At 39.9% G+C, this 25,076-nt stretch overlaps 2 protein-coding genes across 4 annotated transcripts; both read right to left on the reverse strand.

Annotated features, from left to right (window-relative positions):
* Positions 1-2,219: 2,219 nt before the first annotated feature.
* On the reverse strand, positions 2,220-13,671 carry tmem116 (transmembrane protein 116). Of its 2 annotated transcripts, XM_084727444.1 has the most exons (11): positions 12,407-13,671; positions 9,514-9,560; positions 8,594-8,657; positions 8,065-8,196; positions 5,357-5,461; positions 4,897-4,946; positions 4,666-4,749; positions 4,374-4,509; positions 3,462-3,606; positions 3,266-3,345; positions 2,220-2,944 (listed from the first exon to the last, which is right to left on the reverse strand). In XM_084727444.1, exons 1-11 carry the CDS (start codon positions 12,464-12,466, stop codon positions 2,774-2,776), a joined length of 1,074 nt encoding a protein of 357 aa, XP_084583570.1. In that variant the 5' UTR covers positions 12,467-13,671; the 3' UTR covers positions 2,220-2,773. The 2 variants fall into 2 exon arrangements, with proteins under 2 accessions (XP_084583570.1, XP_084583569.1); XM_084727443.1 differs by having other exon boundaries at positions 2,802-3,345.
* Positions 13,672-15,173: 1,502 nt separating this feature from the next.
* LOC146322044 (uncharacterized) lies at positions 15,174-23,563 on the reverse strand. 2 transcript variants are annotated; one of them, XM_084727409.1, is made up of 9 exons: positions 23,021-23,563; positions 21,195-21,321; positions 19,392-20,095; positions 18,920-19,237; positions 18,396-18,522; positions 17,311-17,612; positions 16,862-16,948; positions 16,588-16,774; positions 15,174-16,212 (listed from the first exon to the last, which is right to left on the reverse strand). In XM_084727409.1, the coding sequence occupies exons 2-9, from the start codon at positions 21,256-21,258 to the stop codon at positions 15,554-15,556; spliced, it is 2,448 nt and encodes an 815-aa protein (XP_084583535.1). In that variant the 5' UTR covers positions 21,259-21,321; positions 23,021-23,563; the 3' UTR covers positions 15,174-15,553. The 2 variants fall into 2 exon arrangements, with proteins under 2 accessions (XP_084583535.1, XP_084583536.1); XM_084727410.1 differs by lacking the exon at positions 23,021-23,563 and having other exon boundaries at positions 21,108-21,210.
* Positions 23,564-25,076: the final 1,513 nt, after the last annotated feature.

A 25,076-nucleotide genomic window follows, 5' to 3' on the forward strand; every position in this document is an offset into this window, starting at 1 on the left:
TTTAGAAAAATTTCAATACTTTACCTCACGGTCAGAGAACCTTATCTGTGAGTAAACCACTGTTATATAAACCAAATATCACTTCTCTCCAAACCAAATAAACTCCACTGACAAAATCGGTCATTTTACCGCACAGAACACAGGAGTTGTTGGTCTACCACTGCCTCGATCAGTTAGTTTGTTTGTGTCATTGTGTGACTTTGGTGGATCCAAACAGACAAACAGATGGAGGCAGCTGTAAACCAACAACTCCTGTGTTGTGGAGTTTGGTGCTTAAAGAGAGCTCAGATGGCTGTTTCAGATCAGAGACAGAAAGGTAAAGTGTTGAAAATAATGTAAATATACATCTAAATTATATATGTTGCTGCTGACCCTGTTCACAGCAGGACATTGATTAGCTTCCCTCACCAGAACTCCTGCTGCTTTTACAAACTGGGGGCGTCGACCTCCATCTACTGCAGGTAACACGCTGACTGTGGAGACGAACCTCATACAGTCCCTCCAGGATTTCCTGGGCTTTTTTGGAGATTGTTGCAGACTAAAATGCCTGATGTCATTGCAATTTTGCTAAAAATTGAGAAGCATATTGGAATGCTTTTAGCTGTGTTTTTTTTGCAACGTAATTGCTGGACCAAGTGAAAATTGCATGAACAAAAAAAAGATGAGAATTTTGGGTATTTTTTGTTTGTTTTTTGTTCAGCAGAGAATAAAACTGCATTCTGTTCTAAATGTTCTAAGTTACTTTACCAGAAAACTCAAGATAACAAAATTCAAACAAAATATTTTTGCTTTATTTGTAAATGAAGACAAAATTATAAAACATAAAAGTGCAAAGAGCATTGATAAATAAAGAAGTAAAAAGAAAAAAGAAAACGTGTACATGTGTGACATTTGCGTGTGGGACTGCTGTGATTTGTGGAACTCCCTGGAAGCTGTGATGATTGGTCAAAATTCACGGGAATTTGCGTTAATTGCAGCATTGCAACTTCCTGGAGAGATTTTTCATAACATTTGACAACAAATGACCCAAACTGTCCCTCAAAAAGGCCTCAGGATTCTTCAGTTATTCTAAAACCAACTTCCTCAGTTTAAAATTCTTCAGTGTCTTGAATTTAAGACCTCCAATTTCCCCTTAACTTACAAGATAAAAGGAGTTTGGAAGATAAGGGAACCTCCAGTTGTGTCGTTTCTTACATTATCCATCTTAATGTTAAAGGAATAGTTCACCCCCAAATCAAAAAGGCATATATACATATACTACATAATTTTTTTTCTAGTATAAAGAAAGTAGTAATAGTGGATTCTACCATAGAAAGAAAGTAGTTCCTACATGAATGACTTCTAGAAAGAGACATTACTGTTGAGTTTTTGAAATGTATTTTATTTTATTTATTTATATATATATATATTCATTCATTCATTCATTTGTTCATTCATTGCACGCTGAACACCACAAGCTGCCACATGCCATGTAATCCCATTATAGTGGAGAGAGGTCGGGATGTTCCTGCCGACTGATTTCCCTGTTGTAGATGTTTGTGTATCCTCTGCGCTCTGTGCACGCTGCCACTCTGCTCTCTCTTCACTCGGTCCTTGCCTGTGATGTATCAGCTCTCAGACGTGTGTCGCTTTGGGTAAAAGTGTTTAATAAAACTGCAAGACTGTACATGCACATTTTAATTTAGATGAGTTGACTGGTGTAACAGTAAGAAAACACTCTGACAGCAGATAAAACTGAGCACAGTTTGTTCACTGATAATGTTAAACACTGTCCGATAAAATACTGTGTGTATTAAGAGCCATTTGAAGCCGTTAATCACAGTCTACAATCACCAAATTGTATTTTAAATCCTGCTGAGATGTGTGACACTGCGCATTATGAAGATTGTACATTCACCTGCAAAACATGAAAATTCGCTAAATGTTTAAACTTTTCAGACTGAACAGGATCACAGTGTCTGTGGGTAAACGTTGTTCACCTGGAGCTAACGTTAGCTGCAGCCTGTTACACAGTGTGGCTAACGTTAGCAGTGCTAACAGCAGCAGCTGCTCTGCCTGCAGGTTAACGTCCGTGTCTGTGCTGAATGTGGTCACATGTTGCTCCAGTTGAGTGGTCATATATCAGTTTATTGTGTTACAATCTGCATTTAACTTTATTTTAATTTTCAAGATTAAAGCACTGACAAACCGCGCTGGTTTTAGAGCTTTTCCTGAAAACAGCATCCAGAGTTGAGTGGACCATCACAGTATTCATGCTGGGTGAAAGGATCTGCAGCCCAGACTATCATCTTAGAGACAACAGTTAACTGGCGCTGTGCATGAATAAATATTGATAAATACTTTAACTGACTAGTATTTGCAGTGTTGACTAGAGAGGGTGGCAACATTTAATCATATAGTCGCAAATCCCTGGAAAAAAAGGCACGAAACTCACACCAAATATTATTTAGATGGAAAAACATCAACATGTGACCCGGATAATAACGTTCAAACCAACCACCTGTGAGGTTTGTGCCTGCAGAGCGAATGCAGCCACAGTCTCTTTCAAATCCTGTTTTCTTCGTCGCTCTTCCTCTCAGTGTAAACTCCCCCTCCTTCTTCTTCTTCCCTTTTTTTTTCGCCTCAGCGGTTCAGGACCAGAGGAGGACGTCTCTGTCCTCCGCAGAGACACAGCAGCGGTGTTTTCCCTCTCAGTTAAAGTGAAAATTCAGACTTTGCTGCAGATAATAGAAAACACCTGCTCACTTTCAGTTAGTCTCTTCTTCTCTGTCTCTCAGCCGACCGTGCGGAGCGTTTGGTAGCTTCTCTTCTTCTGTGCCCTCAGCAGGGGCGTCTGAGTGTCCACGTCTCGAGATAAAACTGTCCTGCCGACTCGCCGGAGACGTGCACGCGTCCATCCGTAGACCAGAGAGTTGAGGAAACCCTGAGAGGCCGAGGTGAAAGCCTGAGGACAGAACACAGCAGACACTGCTGAGACACCAAACACAAGGTGGTCCTGCACATTTTAAAGGAGCATTACAGCTGTTTTGCATGTTTTATGCCAGTTGTTTCTCAGTTTCTCAAAGTTCAAGATGATGTCCGTTAGAGTTGAGATCTGATCTTGTGGTATCTGGATCTGAATGATCCTATCTGATAAAATCTGGACAAAATCTAGCAGATCAGTTTTATCTGTGATAGCAAAAAAAAGGATTATAAAATCTGGCTCATTCTCGTGTTTGTTCAGACTACAGAGCTGGTTTTCACAGGTTTCCTGCTGCAGACTGACCTGTGATATGTAGAGAGCCACCACGGCCTCGCCCTGACCTGCTGAGGGCTTCACCACCCGAAGGAATGACAGACCGACGGCTGAGGAGACGACAAAGAGACAAACACGGTTAACTCTGCCGCTTCGTCAAGTCACACACTTCCTGTCTCACCTGCTCGGTAACCATGCTGAGTTGAATGAGGACGCAGAAACAAACCTGGACCCCAACAGAGGACGAAGACCAGCGGGTACAGGAGCATCCGGCGGTCCATCACACGGAAGGAGGCCCGCTGCTCGTTGCCTAGGTAACCGTTCGACGTCACGACCCGCCTGTAAATCCGACGGGCTTTAACCACGAGCACCTGGTGCAGGAGAGGAGATTTATTTAAGTTTGTGTCACCAAACTTCATAAAGAAATAAGCAACAGATGAACACAAGCATGTTTTCATTTCATGTAACGTCACGTCGTGTCCTTTTATGTCATGTCGTTTCACATTATGTCAAGTCTGCTGACACGTCTCTCCTCTTAACCAGCCAGCAGAGGTCATCGACAACTGCTGGGCTAAAAACAGAGCTGACCGAGTCAAGCTGCAGGACACGTCTTAGTCTTTCTCATGGCTCCAGAACTGATGTTATAACTTAATATGTTATAACTAAAAAAAAAAAAATTCTAAATAAAGAACAAAATATCCCAAATAAAAAAAAATGTTCTCAATAAATAAAATGTTCTTAATAAAATATTCCAAAATATTCTCAACAAAATCAAAATGTTCTGAATAAATATTATTTAAATGTATAAGTTTGGAATCATTATTTCTTTATTTTCTTTATACAGTTAAGTCAGTTATAACAACCTTATACTGTTCTTTACATCTTAATGAAATCTGGCAGTTGTGGTGACATTGCAGTAGGTGCTTCACCATCTGTTGCCTGGTGGAGATCAACACTCTACTCTAGTTTCACATTATGTCATGTCAGGTCAAATCACATCAAGGCCATGTCATGTCATGTCATGTCATGTCAACTCAGGTAAGCAACACCTGGTTAAGACATCATCAAGACACAATCGCATTCTGTCAGGTGATGATGTAATGTCACGTGTCATGCTGTGTCACGTGTGTGAACTCACTGTGATGCCGACGAGCGTGAGGGAGAATGTGGCGAGGAAGATGGCGATGCGGTAGGCGTGCAGCTGTCCGCAGGCTCCGATTGGCTGGTGTTGCTCTGAGGTAAGAAAGAGCGCTCCGGTGTGCATCAGCAGACACCTGGGTGGGTACGGTGCACAGCGAGGGTCAAAACAAACAAAGAAAAATGTAGAAATGTTTTAAGTAGAAAATTAAAGACTTGACATGATCTTTTTGGAGATTTTTCTACATGACTGTTCCTTGACAGTGTCTGAATGTTTGAGCTTTCCTGCTCACCTGTACGGCTCACTGAAGTTGGCGTGACACTGGCTGATGTTTCCTTGTATGAAGACAGGCGTCATCAGCACCACAGGAAACACACTGCAGACACAAGAGGAGCAGAGGAGGTCAGATACATTTTAAATCACCGTTAGCTGTCAACATGTGTGTTTAAGGGATCAAATAAATTATATCATTTTAATTATATGACACTGCTGTCTTCAGTGAGACTCAACAGTTCGTCCTCACCCTGAGAGCAGCGCAGTGATTTTGCCGGCGGTGCTCACTCTGTTAGAAAACTGGACAAAAAGATAATGAAAGAAAGATGGTTTACTAGAATACACACAAAAACATGATTATTTGGACAGTTAATGAAAAAGGAAAACATTTTATTAAACACGTCATAATGTACACATACAGTCATAAAACTTAAATTAGGTAACTTCTTTGTCGCCTGTCCCCAGACTTCATTAAAAACTTGCCCGATTTTATGAGTTTTTGACTTCAGAGAAACTTTATAAACTTTGTGAAATGTTGTCTATGACAAATTCTGAACTATTCTGGCCTTCTTTTAAATTCGGCAAATGTTGTACTTGAAGTTATTTCTTTCTTTGTTTGAAAATACACACGACTCAGGCTCTTTTGCTCATTATGAAAGCTAAAGCTCGGTCAGACTTTATTCTGAGTGGTGCTGTGTGCTGGTTTGTACCTGCACAGAGTATCCGTCTCTGCAGCTGTAGAACTTCTCTCTGATTCCTGTGTACAGGTTCCACATATAGTTGAGTGTGTAGAAGAAGGAGGCCATGTAGAGAGTCTGACAGAACAAAAAACACAGATTGTAGTTTAGTGAAATCTCACTGGAAGAGGCTGATCACCGAGCTTGTTTGTGTCACACTTAGTGAACATCCATCAGTGAAAAGATGATAAAACCAGCAGCTGAGATGCGGGTCGATGCCTCCGGACAATAAATATAGGTCAGGAATGTTGTGCGGTGTTGTGTTGTTTGTCCTGGTTCTGCTGCTCATTCAGCCCCAGCTGACCCAGTTCAGGTTCAGACCGGGTCGGTCGGGTCGGGTCTGAACCTGAACTGCCAAAAATAACAGAACAGGACTGGATTTGTTCAACCAGGAGGACAGTCCACTGCAGAATCTGTTTCAATATTCAGTCAGATGAATGAGAAACTGCCAAGTGAACGACTTTTAAGGACCATTCTGATACTTTAACTACAAAAACTCAAAATAATTATTTATAACAACATTTGTTTAGAAGTCCTACGAACTGTTGAGTGCCAGTAGAATTTAAATTTTGGGTGTTTATTAAACTCAAAAATAATTTTCGATTATTCCATGAGAGAAATAAGGTCCCTAAAAATGTCCCTAAAACACCACAAGTCATTTGTTTTTTTGTTTTGATTCAAGACATTTTTAAAAACTAAACTGATAAATATTGAGTTTACTGAACATGAAATATGTATGAAAAACAACTTCAAAGATTTCTTGTTGTCGAGCCAAAATAGTTGCAGGCAGATGATTGTATATGTGTCAGTTTTATATCTTTATATCAGTTTTTGATTCTACTATCAGTAAATATCAGAGAAAAAAAAAGATCCTGTCATGATCTTGTCAGTTGAAAGATAGATCCAAACGTGAAAAAAAAGATGTTTGAATCTATCTTTCAAATGAAATATCTCTCTGCGTATGTTTGTTTGAGGTTAGTACAGGCAGTAAGGTGTTGTACAACTGTGATTTGTTCCTGGAAGCGTTTATTATGATTTTGGTAAATTCAGGAGTTTAGTTTGATGTTTGTTGTCAAACACACCGAAGCTTCATATCTTTCTCAGGAGGAAGTTGAGATTTTCCAGCTGTGAATCGTCTCTGCGGGTCAAGAGAATAGGGTTCCTTATTGTGGTTGATTTTTTAAGGAAACATATTGTGGTTTGTTTTGTGGAGAAGGAAATCCCATCATGTCTTCCAGCATCGGTGAAAAAGCACAAAAGTTTCCCAAGAAAGTCTGCACGCAAAAATACATTTTGAACAGTCCTGCTGTTTATCCATCGAGACGGTTTTGGTTGCAGAGTTTTGGAAGTTTCGGATGTAGAAATGATTTCCTTCTCTGTAGAGAGAAAGTAGTTCCCACATCAAACTGCTCACAACAAGGTCTGTGGATTTTCTGTCGAGTAACCACAGAAAATTCTGCAGAGAGACGCTGCTGTTGAGTTTTTATAATGTATTTGTATTTTTTTTTTAAATATATTCCTCTTGCTTGTTTTTATATTTTATTTTTTAGATGTTTAAAGATTTTTATTGATGCTCCTTATATTTTTGTTCTCCACTTTGCAGCCGTAACGCTGTAAATTTACCCGTTGTTGGACTAATAAAAGAATAATTTATCTTATTTTATGAACGCCATCTAGTTCAGAAGAGGCTGACATTTGAAAAACTTGTTTGGATTTTTGGGGTTTAATACAAGGGTCTGCAACCTGCGGCTTTGGCAGAGAATTATATTAAAATGAATAGTTATTTATTTCTTTATTAAGTTTTTACATTTTAATTTTCATCTACACTGTAAAAACAAAAAAGCTGATAAAACTCAACATTTTAAGGCAACGTATTGAAACAGAGTTTTGCATTTTGAGCCCAACTCAAATTCTCAGGATTTAAGAAAGTTTTTACTAATTGAACCTAATTTCTTGTTGAGATAATTTAGTTTCCTTCTTTAAATAAACTTAAATCTTTGAGTTTTAGAAACCCGTCAGAAAATATCTTTGAAAAATGATTTTAAAAAGTATATTTTCAATTAAAACCATTATTATTATTTTGAATTTCTAAAAATCCGAGATTCAACTTTATCTAAAGAAGGAAATTAAACCATCTCAACTAAAGATTAGAGATCGGCAAAACTTTTTAAAAGTTTATTTCAGAAGTTGGGCTCAAAACTGTGAGGACTGAGTGGAGTGTGAAGAGATTCTGACATAATGAAAGAAGAAGTTTTAATATTTTGTCAACTAAAATCTGTATCATGGCCTTTTCCTCTATATTTTGGCGGTGACTCGTCTTTAGTCTCCATAAATTATGTATGACAAATTGAGAAAAAAAAAAAAGAAAAAAAAAAGAAATATCTTTGGGGAAAATAAAGAATTTAATAGTTGTGTTAATGATGTTTTGTTTGGTTAAAGTTTGCAGAGTCCTGTTTTAATAGTTTTTGGGCAGCAGTGGAGCTCTGATGGTGTATGAGGTGTGTGAGTGCAGTGCTGTGCTGTGTCGGGTCAAGTCGAGTCATGTCGTGTTGTGTCGAGTCGAGTCGAGTCGAGTCGAGTCGAGTCGAGTCGTGTCGAGTCGAGTCGAGTCGAGTCGTGTCGTGTCGTGTCATGTCGTGTCGTGTTGAGTCGAGTTGAGTTGTGTTGTGTCGTGTCGTTACCTGCTCCACAGTGTGCAGGTGGTAACAGAGTTTGTTCAGGATGCTGCAGCGTTCAGAGAACAGAGCGGCTCCGATCAGCCAGCAGAGAGCCAGCAGCAGGTCAGAGACACTGAGCAGGAAGAGAGGCTGCAGCTGCACACACACACACACACACACACACACACACACACACACACACACACACACACACACACACACACACACACACACACAAACACAAAGTTTGAGTCATTAGAGGACGACTGTGTTGATGTTGTCAGTAAATATTCTGCTCCTCTAAAGGAAAAATCACTCACTTCTATCTCTGCACCTACAGATAACTTTAACTTTTCCACGCAGAATTTTTGCGGCATTCTTGACTGACCAACAACTTTCAGACATTTAAAATCAAAATAAATTTCATCTGTGTTGTGACCCTCTTTAGCTGAGTTGAAGTTTTTCTGTGATATCTCAGGCTAATATCAGATGATACTAAAATCATATGGAGCCTCCTGTGTTTCCATCCACAGAAACAGAATAAGTGACTGACCTCTGGCCTCCGGCTGAGTCTCTGTATCATCACACAGACGATGATGGAGCCGGAGCCCAAAACACTGCAACCAGAAAAAACAAAAACAGAAACACGTCAACTGTGTTTTATTAAAATCAAGTTCAGCTGATGATTTTGGTAAATTCAGGACTTTAGTTTGATGTTTGTGGTCAAACACGCTGAAGCTTCACGTCTGAGCCGCGTTTCTCAGGAGGAAGTGGAGATTTTCCGCCGCGTCTCTGGGTCAGGAGGACGCACTGACACATTCAGATGAAGCTTCCTTATTTTGGTTGATTTTTACGAAACCTATATTGATTTGTTTTGGAGAGAAGGAAATCCCATAATGTCCTCCAACATGTCAAATGTTGACAAATGATCATGTCCTCAAACGTCTTGTTTTGTCCACGACTCAAAGATATTCAGTTTTAAGAAGCTGAAATCAGAGAATTTAGACTATTTTTTATTAAAAAATGACTCAAAATGATTAATAGTTTATCAAAATAGATGCAGATTAATTTAATAATTGGTTACAGTTGAGTGTTTTATGTTTGCTGTTGGTTTATGAGTTTGTCCAGCTGTGTGCCTGGTAGGAATCATGCACAGTAGTAATCCTACTAATAATCCTAATATCTATTAAATGTATCTGTAATCTGACTGTAATGGAATACAGTTACCTTTGTTTTGTATGCAGATTATGTAATCCTGTTACATGTAATCTGTTACTCCCCAAACCTGCTCATTACTTTCCCAAACACAGTGGAAAAATGTCCCCTTTGATTGTTCACGTTAATTATAACCGTTAAATTTGATGAGCTAATTATATTGTAAGATCTTAAGACATCTGACCAATCAGAGAAGCTTCGATCTGAAAACTAACTTTTAAATGAACCATCAGGCGAACAAACCCGTGAGTCACTGACCTGAGCAGAGCCATGATGAGCTGGATCCACTTGACCGCTTCATACACCTGCAGACATCAGATCAGTTTAACGTCACTGCTGTCACATTAAAGGGTAACTTCGCTATTTTTCAACCTGGACCCAATTTTCCTCATTAATTTATGTCTAAGTTTCTGAAATGTGTCCAGTATTGAGGGAGAGCGCTGCAGCCGTGCAACGGCATCATGGGAAGGATCTTTTGTTGATTTATGTTCAAAGACGCAAGACTCCATCTTACAGAAACAGTCATTCAGTTCGTCTCTCCACTGTTCCGTCGATCACCAGCTCTGGTTTGGTTGAAATGAACTCAGAGTTAGATGTGAAAATATTCTGTTTCTCTGATGTCTGACTTCCCTCTCGCTCCTCTTGTGATATTTTCATGTACAAACTCTGTGAACTAAGAGTTTATTTCAACTAGTTAATGATTGTTGGAACAGTGGAAAGATGAAACAAGAAGGTTTTGGTGAGTTTCATTTTGTTTCTGTCTGGTCTGAATGAAGTGTGATCTGTGATAATAAAATGACTTTCTGTAAATGGGGTCTGGTGTCTTTGAACGTAGCGATGAATCATCTGTTTGTGGTTCAAATAAAAGGATCTTATTCTTCAACAAAAAGCTCTGACACTTCAAATAACAACCTGAACCTGTCAGTGATCAAACAAAAACCTTTAGTGGACAAACTTTATACAAACCGTTGTCTCAATTAAACACGTCGGGTTGAAAAATACTGAAATTACTCTTTAAAACCACTTTAAATTCACACAGTCAGTTTTACTCCTAGTGAACTGAGTAAGTTTCAAAGTGACGGGAACTGAAAACTAATGAACTTTAAAGGTGTGAATGACAGGAAACGTCAACAGATTGATGAGACAAATCTGATCTGATGAAGTGAGTACAGTGACGTATTAAATACAGTTCATTAAAAACTAAAAGAAAATAAATAAATTAGCAACAACTAGCAAAAACTGGAAGCGACGGCCCAGAAAGCACAACTTTGTACATAATTTAAAACAGTTTTTTTATGATAGTTTAACAGTAGAAGTGACTCGAATGTCCATAAATATCATTTTGACCTTTGACTTCCAACCTCTATTATTTCTCATGATAAATACTAAAATAAGAGATTAATGCAATTGTTTTGTTCATCTTTTTTTAAAATGAAACATCACCAAAATGTAAATGTTGTCAAATGTATTAATATATTTATCAGTATGCAGCCGTCACGTGTAGTAAACTGTAATGTTTGCAGGATTTTTCTGTGGGATAATAACCATCAGTGATTTGATTCAAATTTTAGATGAATCTAGAATTATTCAGAGGGAGAAACATTTAAATGTATTTTATAAGTTTATTAACATGTTATTTTAACAGTAAGAAGAACAAATTTCCACCTGGAACATCAAAAAATAATCACAGCCTCTGGGAAAAGACCGGAAACAAAGAAGAGTCCAGAAGTGATTAAAGAATCAGTCTATATATTTTATCATTAATAAATACCACGTTCAACATGTTCGTCCGTCTCTAAATACTGTCCGTGTGACTTCCTGTCTGTGGCTCTCAGCTTTAACCTCATTGGTTCCTACTGAAGACATAAATCTTCAGACACACCTCACAAATCTGTAGTTTCATGTTTAAAAAGGTTCAGTAATTTATATTAAAGAAAACAGCTGCTCTGCAGTTTTTTTTACCCCATAAGTGAAAAATTAGTGCGTCTGTTGGGGACTATTTTCATCAGCGGATTAATCCACATTTGGTGCTCTAGTGAGTTTTTGTTGCAGAAAAGAATTTGTTGACAATAAGAGAAGCAGTTTATGTTCAGGTTTAAAAGAGCTGCAGATGTTTGAGAGTGAAAGTATTAAAATAGAGAAGAAGGTGAGACACAAAAACCCCGAAGAGTCAAGTCTGAAAGAAGAAGAACGAAGAGACGCGACTGAAACCTGCTGCAGTCATAGTCTTACTCAATCCACCATCTGTTTACAGTCTGAATCATTTCTAAATAAATACTTTTCTCATCTGTGAAACTGATGCTTCAGTTCAAAAATAAAATGAATAGATTAATTTATCATTTGATGAACTTGTTCTTGCTTTTCTTCACATCTGAATCCCTGTGAGGTTTATTGTGACTGTTAGAACAGTCTGCAGACTTCACTGTCAGCTCTGGTTTATTTTAGACCATGTCCTCCATCTCTGTTTGTACAGATCTCTGAACAGTTTCACGTTTCTCTCTCACATTATTTTAAATAGTTTTTCAGGTTTAAAGGAATAGTTCTGATTAGTTGAAGTGTGGTTTTTCTCCACAGTCTGAGAAGTAAAATGACTGATTTTGTGAATGGAGTTTGGTTTGTTTGGAGAGAGTGATATTCGGCTTATATAACGGTAGTTTCCTGTCAGAAAAATTGTGAAAATATTCTAAATATATGTACACTTAAACTGATATTGGTTTTTTTTTGCTGCTGAGCCTGTTCTCAGCTTCCTGCACCAGGAGTCCTGCTGCTTCTCCAAACTGTGGGCACGTTGACTGCCACCTGCTGCAGGTAATAAACTGACTGTGGATAAATACTTCATACAAGCACATTATAAAAAGTCCGGACTATCCCTTTAATGATATCAAACCAAACTGAATTTCAAAACAAAGAGGCAACAATCAGAGAGAAGCAGAATAATCTGCAAATAAATGATATAATAATATATGTAAAGAAATTAAAATCATCTCTACTTTTACCAGCTGCAACATCACAGTGAAACATTAAAGTATTAATTTTAATGTAATAATATATATATTATTCTGCACACTGAGTACTTAAACTTGTGATACTTGAAGTGTATTTTGATGCTGATATTTAAGTTGAGTAAAGAAAGTGAAGTGTAAAGTCTCACCTCAGTCCAGTCCTGAGCTCCGGTGGTGTTTTTCTCCGTGTTGTTGTTCAAAAGCAACATGTTGAAAAGTCAGAGATGAATTTAATTAAGTGACAAGAAGTTAAAATTCAGCTCAGCCTGGAGCTCAAACTGTCAGACAATCATCAAGCAGTCTGACAGGAGCTGCTTTTATCCTGCAGCTCACACACACACAGACACACAAGGCTGGATTCATCTCCACTGACTCCGCCCACTGCATCACACTGGCCACGCCCCCATGAGGAGCTGGACCAGGACGCTGCAGACCAGACCAGACCTCAGACTGCTGGTCTGTCCCTCTGGCGCCACCCTCAGGACAACATTTCCCCTTTTTATACAAATACTCTCATCCACTGATACTCAGTCGTACACATCATTATGCAAGCTGGTTAAAAAAAAAAAAAAAAGGTCATAAAATAGATTAAACAATTTTAAAGTACACTTTAGTAGTTTATTAGTTTTTCAAATGTATATTTTGGCACTTTGAGCACCAAAAGTGTCATCTAGTTCTGTTATACTGAAGAGAAGACAGACATCTCTCAGCTGATCTCTGCAACTCACACTAAAACAGTATAAACAGGAGAGGAGAAATGTGTATTTTGAGGTGAACTGTCCCTTTAATTTAGTCTTTTCCAGACGTTTAAAAGACTCGATGACAGAGCGCTTTGTGTCTCAGTCACTTTATTGATCAGTTTCTGTGATTTCTACTTTAAATAAGTGCAGAGATACTTTGGTCACACCTGCAGACTGTGATGATATACAGACACTAACACACTCGGTAGCAGCAGAACGGCCTCGTGGGTAATCACACACTGTCTTTGGGTTAACTGATGGGCCGTAAAAAGTGTCCTTCAGGAAGGCACTGACGGGTGCAGGGCTGAAGCTGTGACCTTCATCTGTCCCGTATCAAACGGTAAAGTCACATTTGTCTCGTGTGTCTCCTGTCCTTCAGTCAGCAGGAGTCAAACCTTCATTCTTAACAGTCTGGACTGTGTTTGTACGAATGTGTGTCGATGCTACGGTTAAAAACATTCTGAATGATCCTCAGTGGGCGTCCAGCCGTCCATCAGCGAGAGAGTGAATGTCAGACTGTCTCAGATTTTCCCTGTGAGGACGTCCTCAGTGAACAAACTCAGTGACGTGTCTCCTGTTTGTTGGTTCAGCTGTTGTGAAGTTTTGTTGCCGACGTCGTCTCTGTTTCTGTTTCCCCTCCAGTCAGCAGTGAAGACGGACGACGAGAGATTAATTAATGAGGCGGAGAAGAACACATCTTATTAAAGCTGGGTAATAACTCCATTCAGATTTCCCCAAATCGACTCTGTTTGGAATATTTCAGTTACAGCACCAATTCTGCTCAGATATCAAAGAGATTCTCAGAAAACTAATGCTGAAGATTAATCTGTAACCTGGTGCATTATTAAAAATATTACTGTTTACATTAACAATTGGCACCAGAAGCAGCTACATTCATCAAGTTCTTTCTATTAAACCTGATCAAAACACTACAATTAGTGAGATCTTTAACAGGGTTAAAACTGCAGGATGTACCACACATCCTTTGAATTTTTGCAGTATCACTTCTCGAGTACAAGCTGCACATTCTCACTCTTTCTTCTCTCCGACAACTGCAAGTTGACACACACCGCTGTGGAGACCATTTTCTATATCTGCTGTCATGTTAAAGCCTTGGCATATTTATTTCCTAAAAACCTCTAAATTGATCAACACCCACTGGGAGGTAGAATATGGCCACTTCTGGCTTAAAGTGGGCCTCCTCAGGGGGGCTCAGTGGCAGAAAGTGAGAATATTACATTAATTATGAAAATGTGATCATACAGAAAAGCCTAAAGGTGAGACAGTACTGTTCTTCCCAGAGTCAGAGACTAATTAACACCTTTGGACAGACTTTAATGTATCTGTTGTCGTCTGAAGCATCAGGACTGCAACTAACAATTATTTTCATTGTTAATTAATTTGTTGATTATTTTTTGATTATTAGTTGTTCGGGTTATAAAATGTCAGAAAATGGTGACAAATGTTGATTTAAGTCTAAGACGACGTCCACAAATATCCCAGAGATATTCAGTTTACTGTCAGAGAGGAATGAAAGAAACCAGAAAATCTTCACATTTAAGAAGCTGAAATCAGAGAATTTTGACTTTTCTTTTCTTTGTCGATTAGCAGAGTAGCTGGCGATTAATATCATAGTTGACAGCCAATCAATTAATCGATTAATTGTTTCGGCTCTAGTGTTTGTCATCTTGGCTCAGTTGTTGAGTGTCTGCGGAGTCAAATAAAATAATCCTGATCACACAGACGTGCAGGAACTGAGGATCTTTTTTTTAAGCTTTGTCTGAGGGGAGGTCCACAGTCTCAGAGTCTGAAACAGACTCCTGCAGAGAAAGAAAAACAACTGCTGCGCTGCTGCGACGTCGCTTATAGTTCATCTAGACCAGTGATTCTCAGAGTGTGGGCCACGAGAGCTCATGAAATTACAAACAAATCTTTATGATTTTTCTTTAAAACAAAAAAAAAGTAATCAGAACTAATAAAACAAAGTCATGGGATTTAAATTATCTGTTAGTCTAGAACTAGTTTAACAGGTGCTGCACTGTCTCTGTCACATTAACACCACAATGTTGGTACGATTTAGACTCCAGAATCTCAAACTGTGTGATGTTTGCCACTGATGGTATGTGAGCTCCCTCTAGTGGTACGTGGAGGAATGTCAGAGATATTTCTTTAAAAAAAAAATGCAATAAATTAATTTTAAAACATACTGAATTATTGAAACACTACAAAATTTTGAAAATAAATAAAATATGAGAAGTCTTTCCGGTATTTATTTCTTCAATATCAGCCATCATGCATGTAGTGTTTGCATACGTCATCCATGACAAGATGGTAGCAGAGGTGAAATGAAGAAACTGGAAATGAATGCTCAATATTTTTTGAGGCGGTAGGTTCTGTAAAAAGTTTGAGAAACACTGATCTAGACTTTTTGCGCTCAATCTGCTCGAGTTCGCTCCCTCGCTGTATGATAGGAAGACGAGTAAAACTTCTTTAGTGGCATCACTGGTAACCCAGCAACTTCTAGTCCACACATGATTGGCTAACATTTAAAGGTCTTTATGGAGACTGCTGGTTGTCCTCAGTGTCAGACCTCTGAGGCGTCTCTGTGTCTTTCTGTACTGCAGGTGGCGGCGGCGGCTGCATCAGTGACAGCGAGGAGTTTGGCGACTCATGTCTCTTCATGTGGTTACGGAAGATCCTGGCTCCGCTCAGGTTCTTCTTGCAGATGTTGCAGAAGTACGGCCGGGAGTCGGAGTGCACGTCTATGTGGTAGGTGAGCTCGAGGGCGCGGCTGAAGCTCTTGTCGCAGAGCGGACACTGGTAGCGGACTCCGGAGTGCGTCAGCTGGTGGCTCTTGAGCGAGCTCTGCTGTTTGAAGGTCTTCTGGCAGATGGAGCACTGGTACGGCCGCGCGTCCGTGTGCAGCCGCTGGTGTCGGCGCAGGGCGCTGGAGAAGGTGAAGCTCTTCCCGCAGTCGGTGCAGGTGTAGGGTTTCTCTCCGGTGTGGATCCTCAGGTGCTCCGTCATGTGGACCTGCTGGGTGAAGCTCTTCCTGCAGGTGGGGCACTGAAACGGACGCTCGCCCGAGTGGATCCTCAGGTGTTTCTGCAGCGCCGACGCCTTGAAACAATCCCGACCGCAAACAGGACAGCAGTGCTTCTTTTTCTCGCCATCGCCGATGACGTCTTCCTGGATCTGAGAGCGGCCATCTTGTTCTGTAGGACGAAACAGACATGTAGAACGTTATTTGTTTGTACTGAAAAAGAATCTTCTGCAGGCTTGAGATGAACAAACCAGTGAAATTCAAATCATAAACGATCTTCTTAAAGAATGTTAATGATTTCTTATGACTCATAATCAGAAACTTCCTCATTCAGCATTAATTTTAATTCTGATTCACATGAAACAGGCAGTGTGATAAAAACAAAGACAGACGTTCTGGACCAGAATGTAATGTAAACACACCAGCTGTGAGGTTATTGTAGGAACAGCTGATATTTCATTTTAACATATCATATCATGGTTATTTTATGATTTATTACAGTAAAAATAAGACATTTCTCCTTTAAATATTAGAACTAAGGACGTACCGATGAGCGCCGGCCTCCAATCCTCTTCCTCTCCATCAGAGTTGATCAAACCGTTGACATCTCCGTCCTCGTTTTCCTCTCTGCCGTCCTCCGTCAGCAGCAAGCAGTCCTGGTCGCCATGGTTACCAGGCAGAGGTCCGGATTGAGCGATGAAGGACCCTGTGGTGGTAGAAAGGTCCTCTGGCTCCTGCAGACATCATGAAACAGTTAAGTGAACTCTTCTGGAACTTTCGGATGATGATCTTCATCATTAACGTAACAGCTGATTTGATACCTGCTCATCCAGACCTTCTTCCTCCTCCTCTTCCTCCATCATCATCTCTTCCTCTTCCTCCTCAGTCTTCATGTTGAACCAGAACTCCTGGAACAGAACACACGTCCTCTTAAACAGAAGCACGTCCAAATTCATCCACACCACAGAACCTTCTTCTCTGACAATTTACTGCCACAAAATGTGACTCAACATCAGAAAAGACAAAACCACAAATGAACCAATCAGTGAGTGACTTCATCCTATTTCTAAAGTTTCTCTTTTTTATTGCCTCCTATTAATTTCTTTTGTAAGACACTTTCCTCCACTGTTCTTCTTTAAAGGATCTTTACAACAAGAGAACTTCCTTTATTTTGTTTAAATCTGTCCTGACTTATTCTGAAATAGAAACAAATACATTTATACTGTCATGTGATGTCACATCTCCACTCAAACCTTCTCCAGGGTCTCACCTTGTCGGCGGGGACGGCGATGAGTCCGTCCCTGACGTGGATCCTCATGTGTTTGCGGAGCAGGCAGGGCCTCAGGAAGCTCTTGGGGCAGACGCTGCAGGGGTGAGGTTTGCTGGTCATGTGGATCTTCTCGTGTGCTCTCAGGTTGGTCGCGGTGGTGAAAGACTTCGCGCACACCAAGCAGCTGTGCAGCTTCTCGGTCATGTGGATCTTCAAGTGCTCTTTGAGCCTGGACGGCCTCGGGTAGCTCTTTCCACAGACGGAGCAGCTGTGGAGTTTCTTCAGGACGTCGGGGCCGCCGTCTGCAAACATCAACACAGGAGTTAAGTTCTACTGAACGGATGTTTCAGGAGGAGATCATTTATGTTACTGACTGTCTGTCAAAAGGAAACTGACACGGACATTTTTCATGACTTGTGATGTGTATCTAGTCTGCTGGTTAATCAATCAGATCGAATCAGTAATAAAAAGGAGATGCTGCATCTGGGAGACTGTTGTTAACTTTGGTTGATGGTGGAGAGTTTTTACAGTATAAAAACAGGAGTAAGATGTTTTGTTTATAAATGTTAATATCTCCTTGTTTATATCTGTATATATGTTTCCAATGTTGAAAACATGTGAATAACTATTGTTTTTTTTTCCACTTTTTAAAATTGTTTAATTTAAAATTGTTTTAACTTTTGTTTGTTCATAAAATGTTTTACAAGTTGGCACATGAACTATCAAAATATAATAATAATGATAATAATAATATAGGTTACACAAATGGGCAATGTAACTGAGGAGATACTGACTATGAATTGGAAAATATTGAAAAACTGTAAAAGAAAATCAGGAAATATAGTCATTTTAGCCTACATATTGTATATTGGAATACAGCAATAAATTATTTTTTCAAAATATCGATTTGTTCTTGACTATTTAAGTGAAAAGTTCGTGTATCTTTGTCAGTGTAAAATGGAACATTTAAAACTTAATGAAGACATTTTGATGGAAAACGTGAATTCAAACAGTAAATGTGACTGTGGTTTGAATAATGTGAACTTGTATTATGTCATGATGTCTTTTGAACTGTGTGTTCTGACCGGTCAGTGAATGCACCGCCTCCTCTTCGTCTCCATCATCATCGATGTCGACGTTCAGCCCGTTCAGACTGCAGCTCCCTGCAGAAACTGCCGCCACGCTGTCGTCACTGAGCGGCTCCTCTTGGTTCTGTAACAAACACCGACAGTGAGACGAGTTAATCTGTCAGCTGTCTCTTCAATCTGTCCCTCAGACAAACTATTTCAATTAACAGTAAGAATAAACTTAGCTCTTTTCAAAGGGGTCTCTTGTCCTCTCACCTCAACATATCTGAATGAAAATGAGTTCTGTGGTTCTATGGTCATACACTTCCATCATAACGTTCTCTTACACACTCAGGCTCCAGCTTTCAGATGATGTATATCACCTCTATGTCACATATGCTGTTGAGCTGCTGTCTCCCCCTAAACATCTAAAAAAGACAAAAATGCATCTGTGGTAGGGAGCAGGGGGGTTGAAGAGGTTAAAGGACTGGGACCAATTTTTGTCATTTCTGCTTGACAGGTCAGTAAAGCGTGATTCTCACCTTGTCGTCTGTGTCTGATGGCGTGCAGCTGTTGTCCAGTTTCATGGCAGTATAGTGTCCCTCCCTGCTGTGGATCTGCTGGTGCCTCTTGAACACTCTCCACATGGAAAACCGCTTCTTGCAGACGTCACATTGGAACGGTCTCTCTCCGGTGTGAGACCTCACATGTTCCCTCAGCCGGGACCCTTTGGAGAAACTTCGGCCGCAGATGTCGCACACAAACGGCAGCGCCCTCTGGTGGAGCTGCAGGTGCTGCTGCAGCTTCTCAGCGGTGGAGAAATCTTTGTGGCACAGGAAGCAGCGATGAGACGTTTCCTCCTGAGGTTTAAGATGATGATCAATAGATTTAATAACAAAGGAGCTGAGAGTTTGAACACACACACACACACACACACTCACAAACACCCCAATCCCTCAAAAGGTGTGAGAATATTTAATACACCGATCTCTATACATGTCCACCTTCACTCACCTTCCTGGCTGCACTTTCAGCTTTGACCACATGTTTTTCCTCTGCATGTTTCTGCAGATGTTTCCTCAGCAGGCCGGGCCGGTTGAAGCTCTTGCCGCACAGCGTGCAGGGGTGAGGCTTCTGTCCCGTGTGGAGCCTCACGTGATCCCTGAAGGACGACGGCGTGGAGAAAACCTTCTCGCAGAATGAGCAGGAGTAGAGGTTCTCCTCTCCATGAGTCTTCTGATGGTCACTGAGGCCTGTCCTGGAGGCGAAGCGTTTGGGGCACAGCGTGCAGGAGAACGGCCTCTCACCCGTGTGCGTCCGTTCATGCTGCACAAGATGCCGTCGCTGAATGAAGCCGCGGCCGCACACGGAACACTGGTGGGGCTTCTCGGCGGCGTGTCGGAGCCGGTGCCTCCGCAGGCAGCCGAGCTGGGCATAGCTGGCCCCGCAGTCTGGGCAGGAGTACGGCTTCTCACCGGTGTGGACCCGCTGGTGCACCACCACGTTTATCTTCTTTGTGAAGCGCTTCCCACACACGGAGCAGCTGTGCGGTTTGTCGCCAGAGTGCGTGGCCACGTGGTCCGCCAGCCGAGACGGACGAGAAAACTCCCTGCCGCATACCGAGCAGCAGTGACGGCGTTTTGACTGACGGCTGCCTTGTTGTGACGCAGGTTCTTCAGGTGCAGAAGGTGTGTCAGTGTCGGGGACAGTCACCTCTCCTGTAGGACACAATACTGACATTAATATCCCAAAGAATTATTCATATACTGAGAATATAAATGGTGTCATATGATTGAAGGAGTCAGAATCAGAAATACTTTATAAGTTTTAGGAAACTGTTTCTCTTTCTTGCTGAGAGTTTGATGTTCATGAGATTGATTCCACCCTCATGTCTGTACAGTGAAGCTACAGTCAGCAGCAGGTTAGCTTAGCATAAAGACTGGAAACCAGGGCAAACAGCTGACCTGGCTCTGTCCAAAGACAAAGCATAAAAATGACAACTTTTATGTGTCTAATTATTTGTCATTTGCATTGTGAGCAGAGATCTTTACAAAAACTGAAAACTCTGGTTATTCATTGGGCCTCATGTAAGAACATTTTCTTATTCTTATCTTAAATTTCTCTCACTTTTTTTTTCGTATGAAGGGCTTGTAACATATGAACGCTTGTAACTTCAAATACCTGTGCAAATGATCCACCTGTGCACATACATGAAACTTGTAAATTAGCATAATTAATAATAATACCATATAAGGCTGCGCTTCCTGCCCCATATGTCAGGAAGTGTTCATTCATGAAAATGGCATCAAAGAGTAAAAAGAAGAACTTTAAGAGTTCAGAGTTCTGCCATCAGAGATCCTTAAAGGAAAATCTGTCATTTTAACAGCATCAGCAGTGGAATTAAGGAGGCTGCTAAAGCAAAACAACAGGGGAACAAAGTGAGGACAGAATAAATGAGGACGTTCACCTGGACAGAGACTTCATAAACCTGCATGTGCAGATATACAGACAACACACCTGACAGCAGGTAATAATTCATCATTAATTTAATGATGAGAGGCTTTATGTGTAAATTTACAATTATATTAGAATTTGAAACGTCGTCAGACAGGATGATGTCGACATGATTATGAAGTGTAATTTATTTTTTAACTCAAAATGTCTTCGTGTGTTTGTATCTTAAAGAAAATTCAAAATATGAGAAAATTATCCTACATCACTTATACACACCATTAAGAACAAATCTGTTCATACGAGCGGTTCCTGCACGTAAACAGCCTTTTAAAGATCATTAAAGAAACAGGCGTGATCCCTGACCTTCAGCAGGAAGCTGCTGACAGTCCTCTCCTCTTTGTTCTGCTTCCACTTTCACTCCATTCATCTCCTCATGCTCTGCTCCTTCTTGGGGTGGGGGGGTGGGGGGGGGCACGTCTTCTCAAGGCCTCTGAAACAAAGACAGAGGGACACTATTTTAAGGTTTAGACAACTACATAAAGCCTGTTCTAGTTCACATGATGGAGGGGGCTGAGATCTGGACTGTGAAGGCCAGTCACATTCTTCCACACCAAACTGGGATAGAGCTGCCACTAATGATTATTATCATAGTCACTTAATCTGTTGATTATTTTCTCGATTAATAGATTAGTTGTTTGGTCTACAAAAATGTCAGAAAATGGTGAACAATGTTCATCAGTGTTTCCCAAAGCCCACAACCCAAAAGACATTCTGTTTATTGTCAAAAGTAGTGAAGAAACCAGAAAATATTCACATTTAAAAAGCTGTAGTCAGACAGTTTTAACACTTTTTTCTTTAAAACATTACTCAGACTGATTAATTGACTATCAAAATAGTTGGTGATTAATTTAATAATCAACTGATTAACTGTTGCAGCTCTAAACTGGGAAAAATATTTCTTTATGGCGCTGACTGTAAATGTGGCCACTGTCGTATTGAAAAGGTGCTTTTTTATTTTACATAACCAGATGAAAGCTAAAAAAAAAAAATATTGTGTAAAGCAGCCTGGAATAAGAGATGGGACGCAGCACACAGAGCATATTTAACTAGAGCTGCAAGAATTTATGAAATAATTACTTATTTAATGAATTGCCACCTAGTCTGTTAATCAATTAATAGGTTTGAGTATTTTTCAAAGAGAAAAATGTCAAAAATTGCTTCTTAAATGTGAATATTTTCAGGTTTCTTTGCTCCTTTATGACAGCAAACTATCTTTAGTTGCAACTCTGAACTACAAAGTTCAGCATGATGGGAAATAAGGGCCCTATTTTAGACTGAGGAATTGTTTTTACATTACATCGCCTGTACCAGTAGGTAAAAATATCTAATTTTGACTGATATTGCAATTCCGATATGCTTTGCGATAGTATAGGTGATGATAACTTTTACGTTATTATTATTATTATTTTAATTGAAAAAAAATGTCAAAATGACTGATTTTTGAACTTTTTTGCAGGTCTCTGTACCAAGTGAAGATGTTTTCTTAAGTCTGTAGAATCTGAGGTGTAGAACAGAACATCTCAGCCTCGCCACATTCATCCATTTAAAAGTTTTTTGACACATTTTGCTTTTAACAAAAATTTCACCTCCTGTGATTTGAAAATTACAAAAAGCCATATTGCGATAAAGCTTTGATTAATTGTGCAGCCCTGTGTACCGGTGACATAATTGAACTTCGATTAGATTTTATTTAGTGTGCTTGTGAGAAGTGTGCATGTCCATGTAGAGCATATCGTTCACAGGATGGATGATTGAGTGAAGTGGTTGCTAAGCAACACTGCAGCTTTAATCAGGGCAAATGTCAGCTCTTTATTTAACTGAGGTTTAACAGTTAATTATTGTGTCCTCACAACTGTGTCTATTTTTATATAATTATTATTCAGACTCAGAATGTCATAATGTTTCACATCAGCCATTTCTGTTAACACGTAATGTTAAAATAAATTAGCTGGTTTATGCGAAGTGTTATCGATGCGTTTTGCAGAGATTCAACCAATCAGTGAAGAGCAGCGGAGTTTAACATAAAAACACCCAGCAGGAAACTATATTCTTTTTGAAGCTAACACTTAAGCTAGCTTGCTAATCGTAAATAAAATCGTTAACATTCACAGAAACACACAAACACGTACCGTTAACTACTTAGTGGTTAGTTATCTGTGGATGGAGGACAAACCAGGACGCCAAAATATCCAAATTAACCGAGACCTCCTGAGTGAAAACGGTCCAGGAAGAGACGAGACGAGACGTCTGATTTGACTTTGGATGAACGTGATGCTAACCGTTAGCTCTGCGTGACGGCGCTGATGCCGACGTCACACAACGTAACGCGGCGGTCCTGGAGGGCTGCTCAAACAAATTCACATTTCTGTCGAATAATGTGAATTAACTTGTTTTGAAAACGAAATGTTGAAAATATTAACACACCGGAGGAAAGACGAACTCCTCAGCAGTCGGTGAGGACACGTCACGTCAATGTCAGGAGCAGTTAAAGCAGCAAAAACACTAATAAACCGCAGGTATATTACACGTAAAATCAAATATGGCGCCCGCGTCTTCTTCGTTCAGCAGCTGCTCAGCACTTCGCTCACTGCTGCCGCCGCTGGCCACAGTATGAACTGCAACAACACTGGAGAAAAGGCAGTGTGGTGGTAACTGTCAATCATATATATACTTTCTACTGATGTTAAGATTAAGTTAAATTAATAATAAACTGATGTTCACTGCAGGTTCTACTACTTTGTTTTAGATCACACCAATCTCTTTAAATGTGAAAAATAAAACCTTTAATTACAGTTTGTTTTATTTTTCATTTGATATTTCTTAGAATTATTAATATGTATTTTTTGCCTTGGTATTACACCACTAAAATCAATGTATTGTGTAATAAAATATAAATAAATCACCCGGCCCTGTGCCAAAGTGAGAAAGAATCTTTAAATTCTACACAGAGGAAATGACCAGATTTGTGAATTATAATAAGCCATAAGCCACAATGTATTTCATTTTAATGAGGGCAATAAAGGAAATCTGACATAAATACTTCATTTTGACCTGGTAATCTTTCCTGTTTCAGCAGAATGATGGAAGCATGCAAAAAAAAAAAAAAAAAAAAAAAAAAAAAAAAAAAAACCCAGCTCCATAAATAAACGGTTTCCTAGTCTGGTGTGAAAGAACTTGACTGGTCTGCACAGAGTCCAGAACTCAGCAACAGCCAACAGTTTTAAGATGAACTAGAACACCGACTGTGAGCCAAGACCAGATCACCAACATCAGTGCTGGAACTCACTGATGCTGCAGAAGCTTCAACATCCGCTGGAAAGACTGAAACCAGCAGTTTGAGCGCCACGTTAAAGAGATAGTTCAGGTATTTTGAAGTGGGGTTGTATGAATACTAATGGAGAAGTCTGGAGAAGCAGCAGGAGGCTAAACGATGTACTGCTGTGGACAGGGTCAGCAGCAAAAATAGATTTTAAACACCTAAAAGAAATCAGTTTAAAGGGGCCTTCATATGATAAGAGAGTGCTTTACATCCTGTCTGCCTGATATACAAACAGCTAAGCTAACTTTAGAATTTGATTTAGAAGGTCATAACCTGTATGATCCATAAATCTGGTTGCCTGATCTGACTTGACATTTCTCTGCTTTACGTTGGCGTCAGACATCCTTTTCTGACAGGAAACCACCCTTACAGACGCCAAATATCACTCTCTCCAAACCAACCAAACTCCACAGGGGAAATCAGTAATTTTATCTCTCAGAACATGGGGCTGCTGCCTTGATTGGTTTGTTTGTTTGTGTTGTTTTGTGCCTTTGTCAGATTTATAAAAGTCACACAATTACACACAAACAAACCGATCAAGGTATCTGTAGACCAACAACTCCTGTCTTCTGAGATAAAATTAGTTTTTCCTGAAGGAGTTTGGTTGGTTTGCAGAATATTATTTGACTTCTTTAACTGTAGTTTCCAGTCAGAAAAGTCTGTCTGACAGAAAGTAAAGTGGTGAAAATATTCTAAAGCGTACACATAAACTAAGTAGAATATTCCTGAGCTTCCTACACCAGAACTCCTGCTGCTTCTCCACACTGGAGGCGTGTCGACCTCCATCTAATGCAGGTGATTCACTGACTATTGATAAGTGCCTCATACAACCACACTTCAAATAACCTGAACTATCCCTTTAACAA

This window comes from Lutjanus erythropterus, chromosome 9 (assembly GCF_056507025.1).
Source record: "Lutjanus erythropterus isolate fLutEry1 chromosome 9, fLutEry1.hap2, whole genome shotgun sequence".
Classification (NCBI taxonomy): Eukaryota; Metazoa; Chordata; class Actinopteri; order Lutjaniformes; family Lutjanidae; genus Lutjanus; species Lutjanus erythropterus.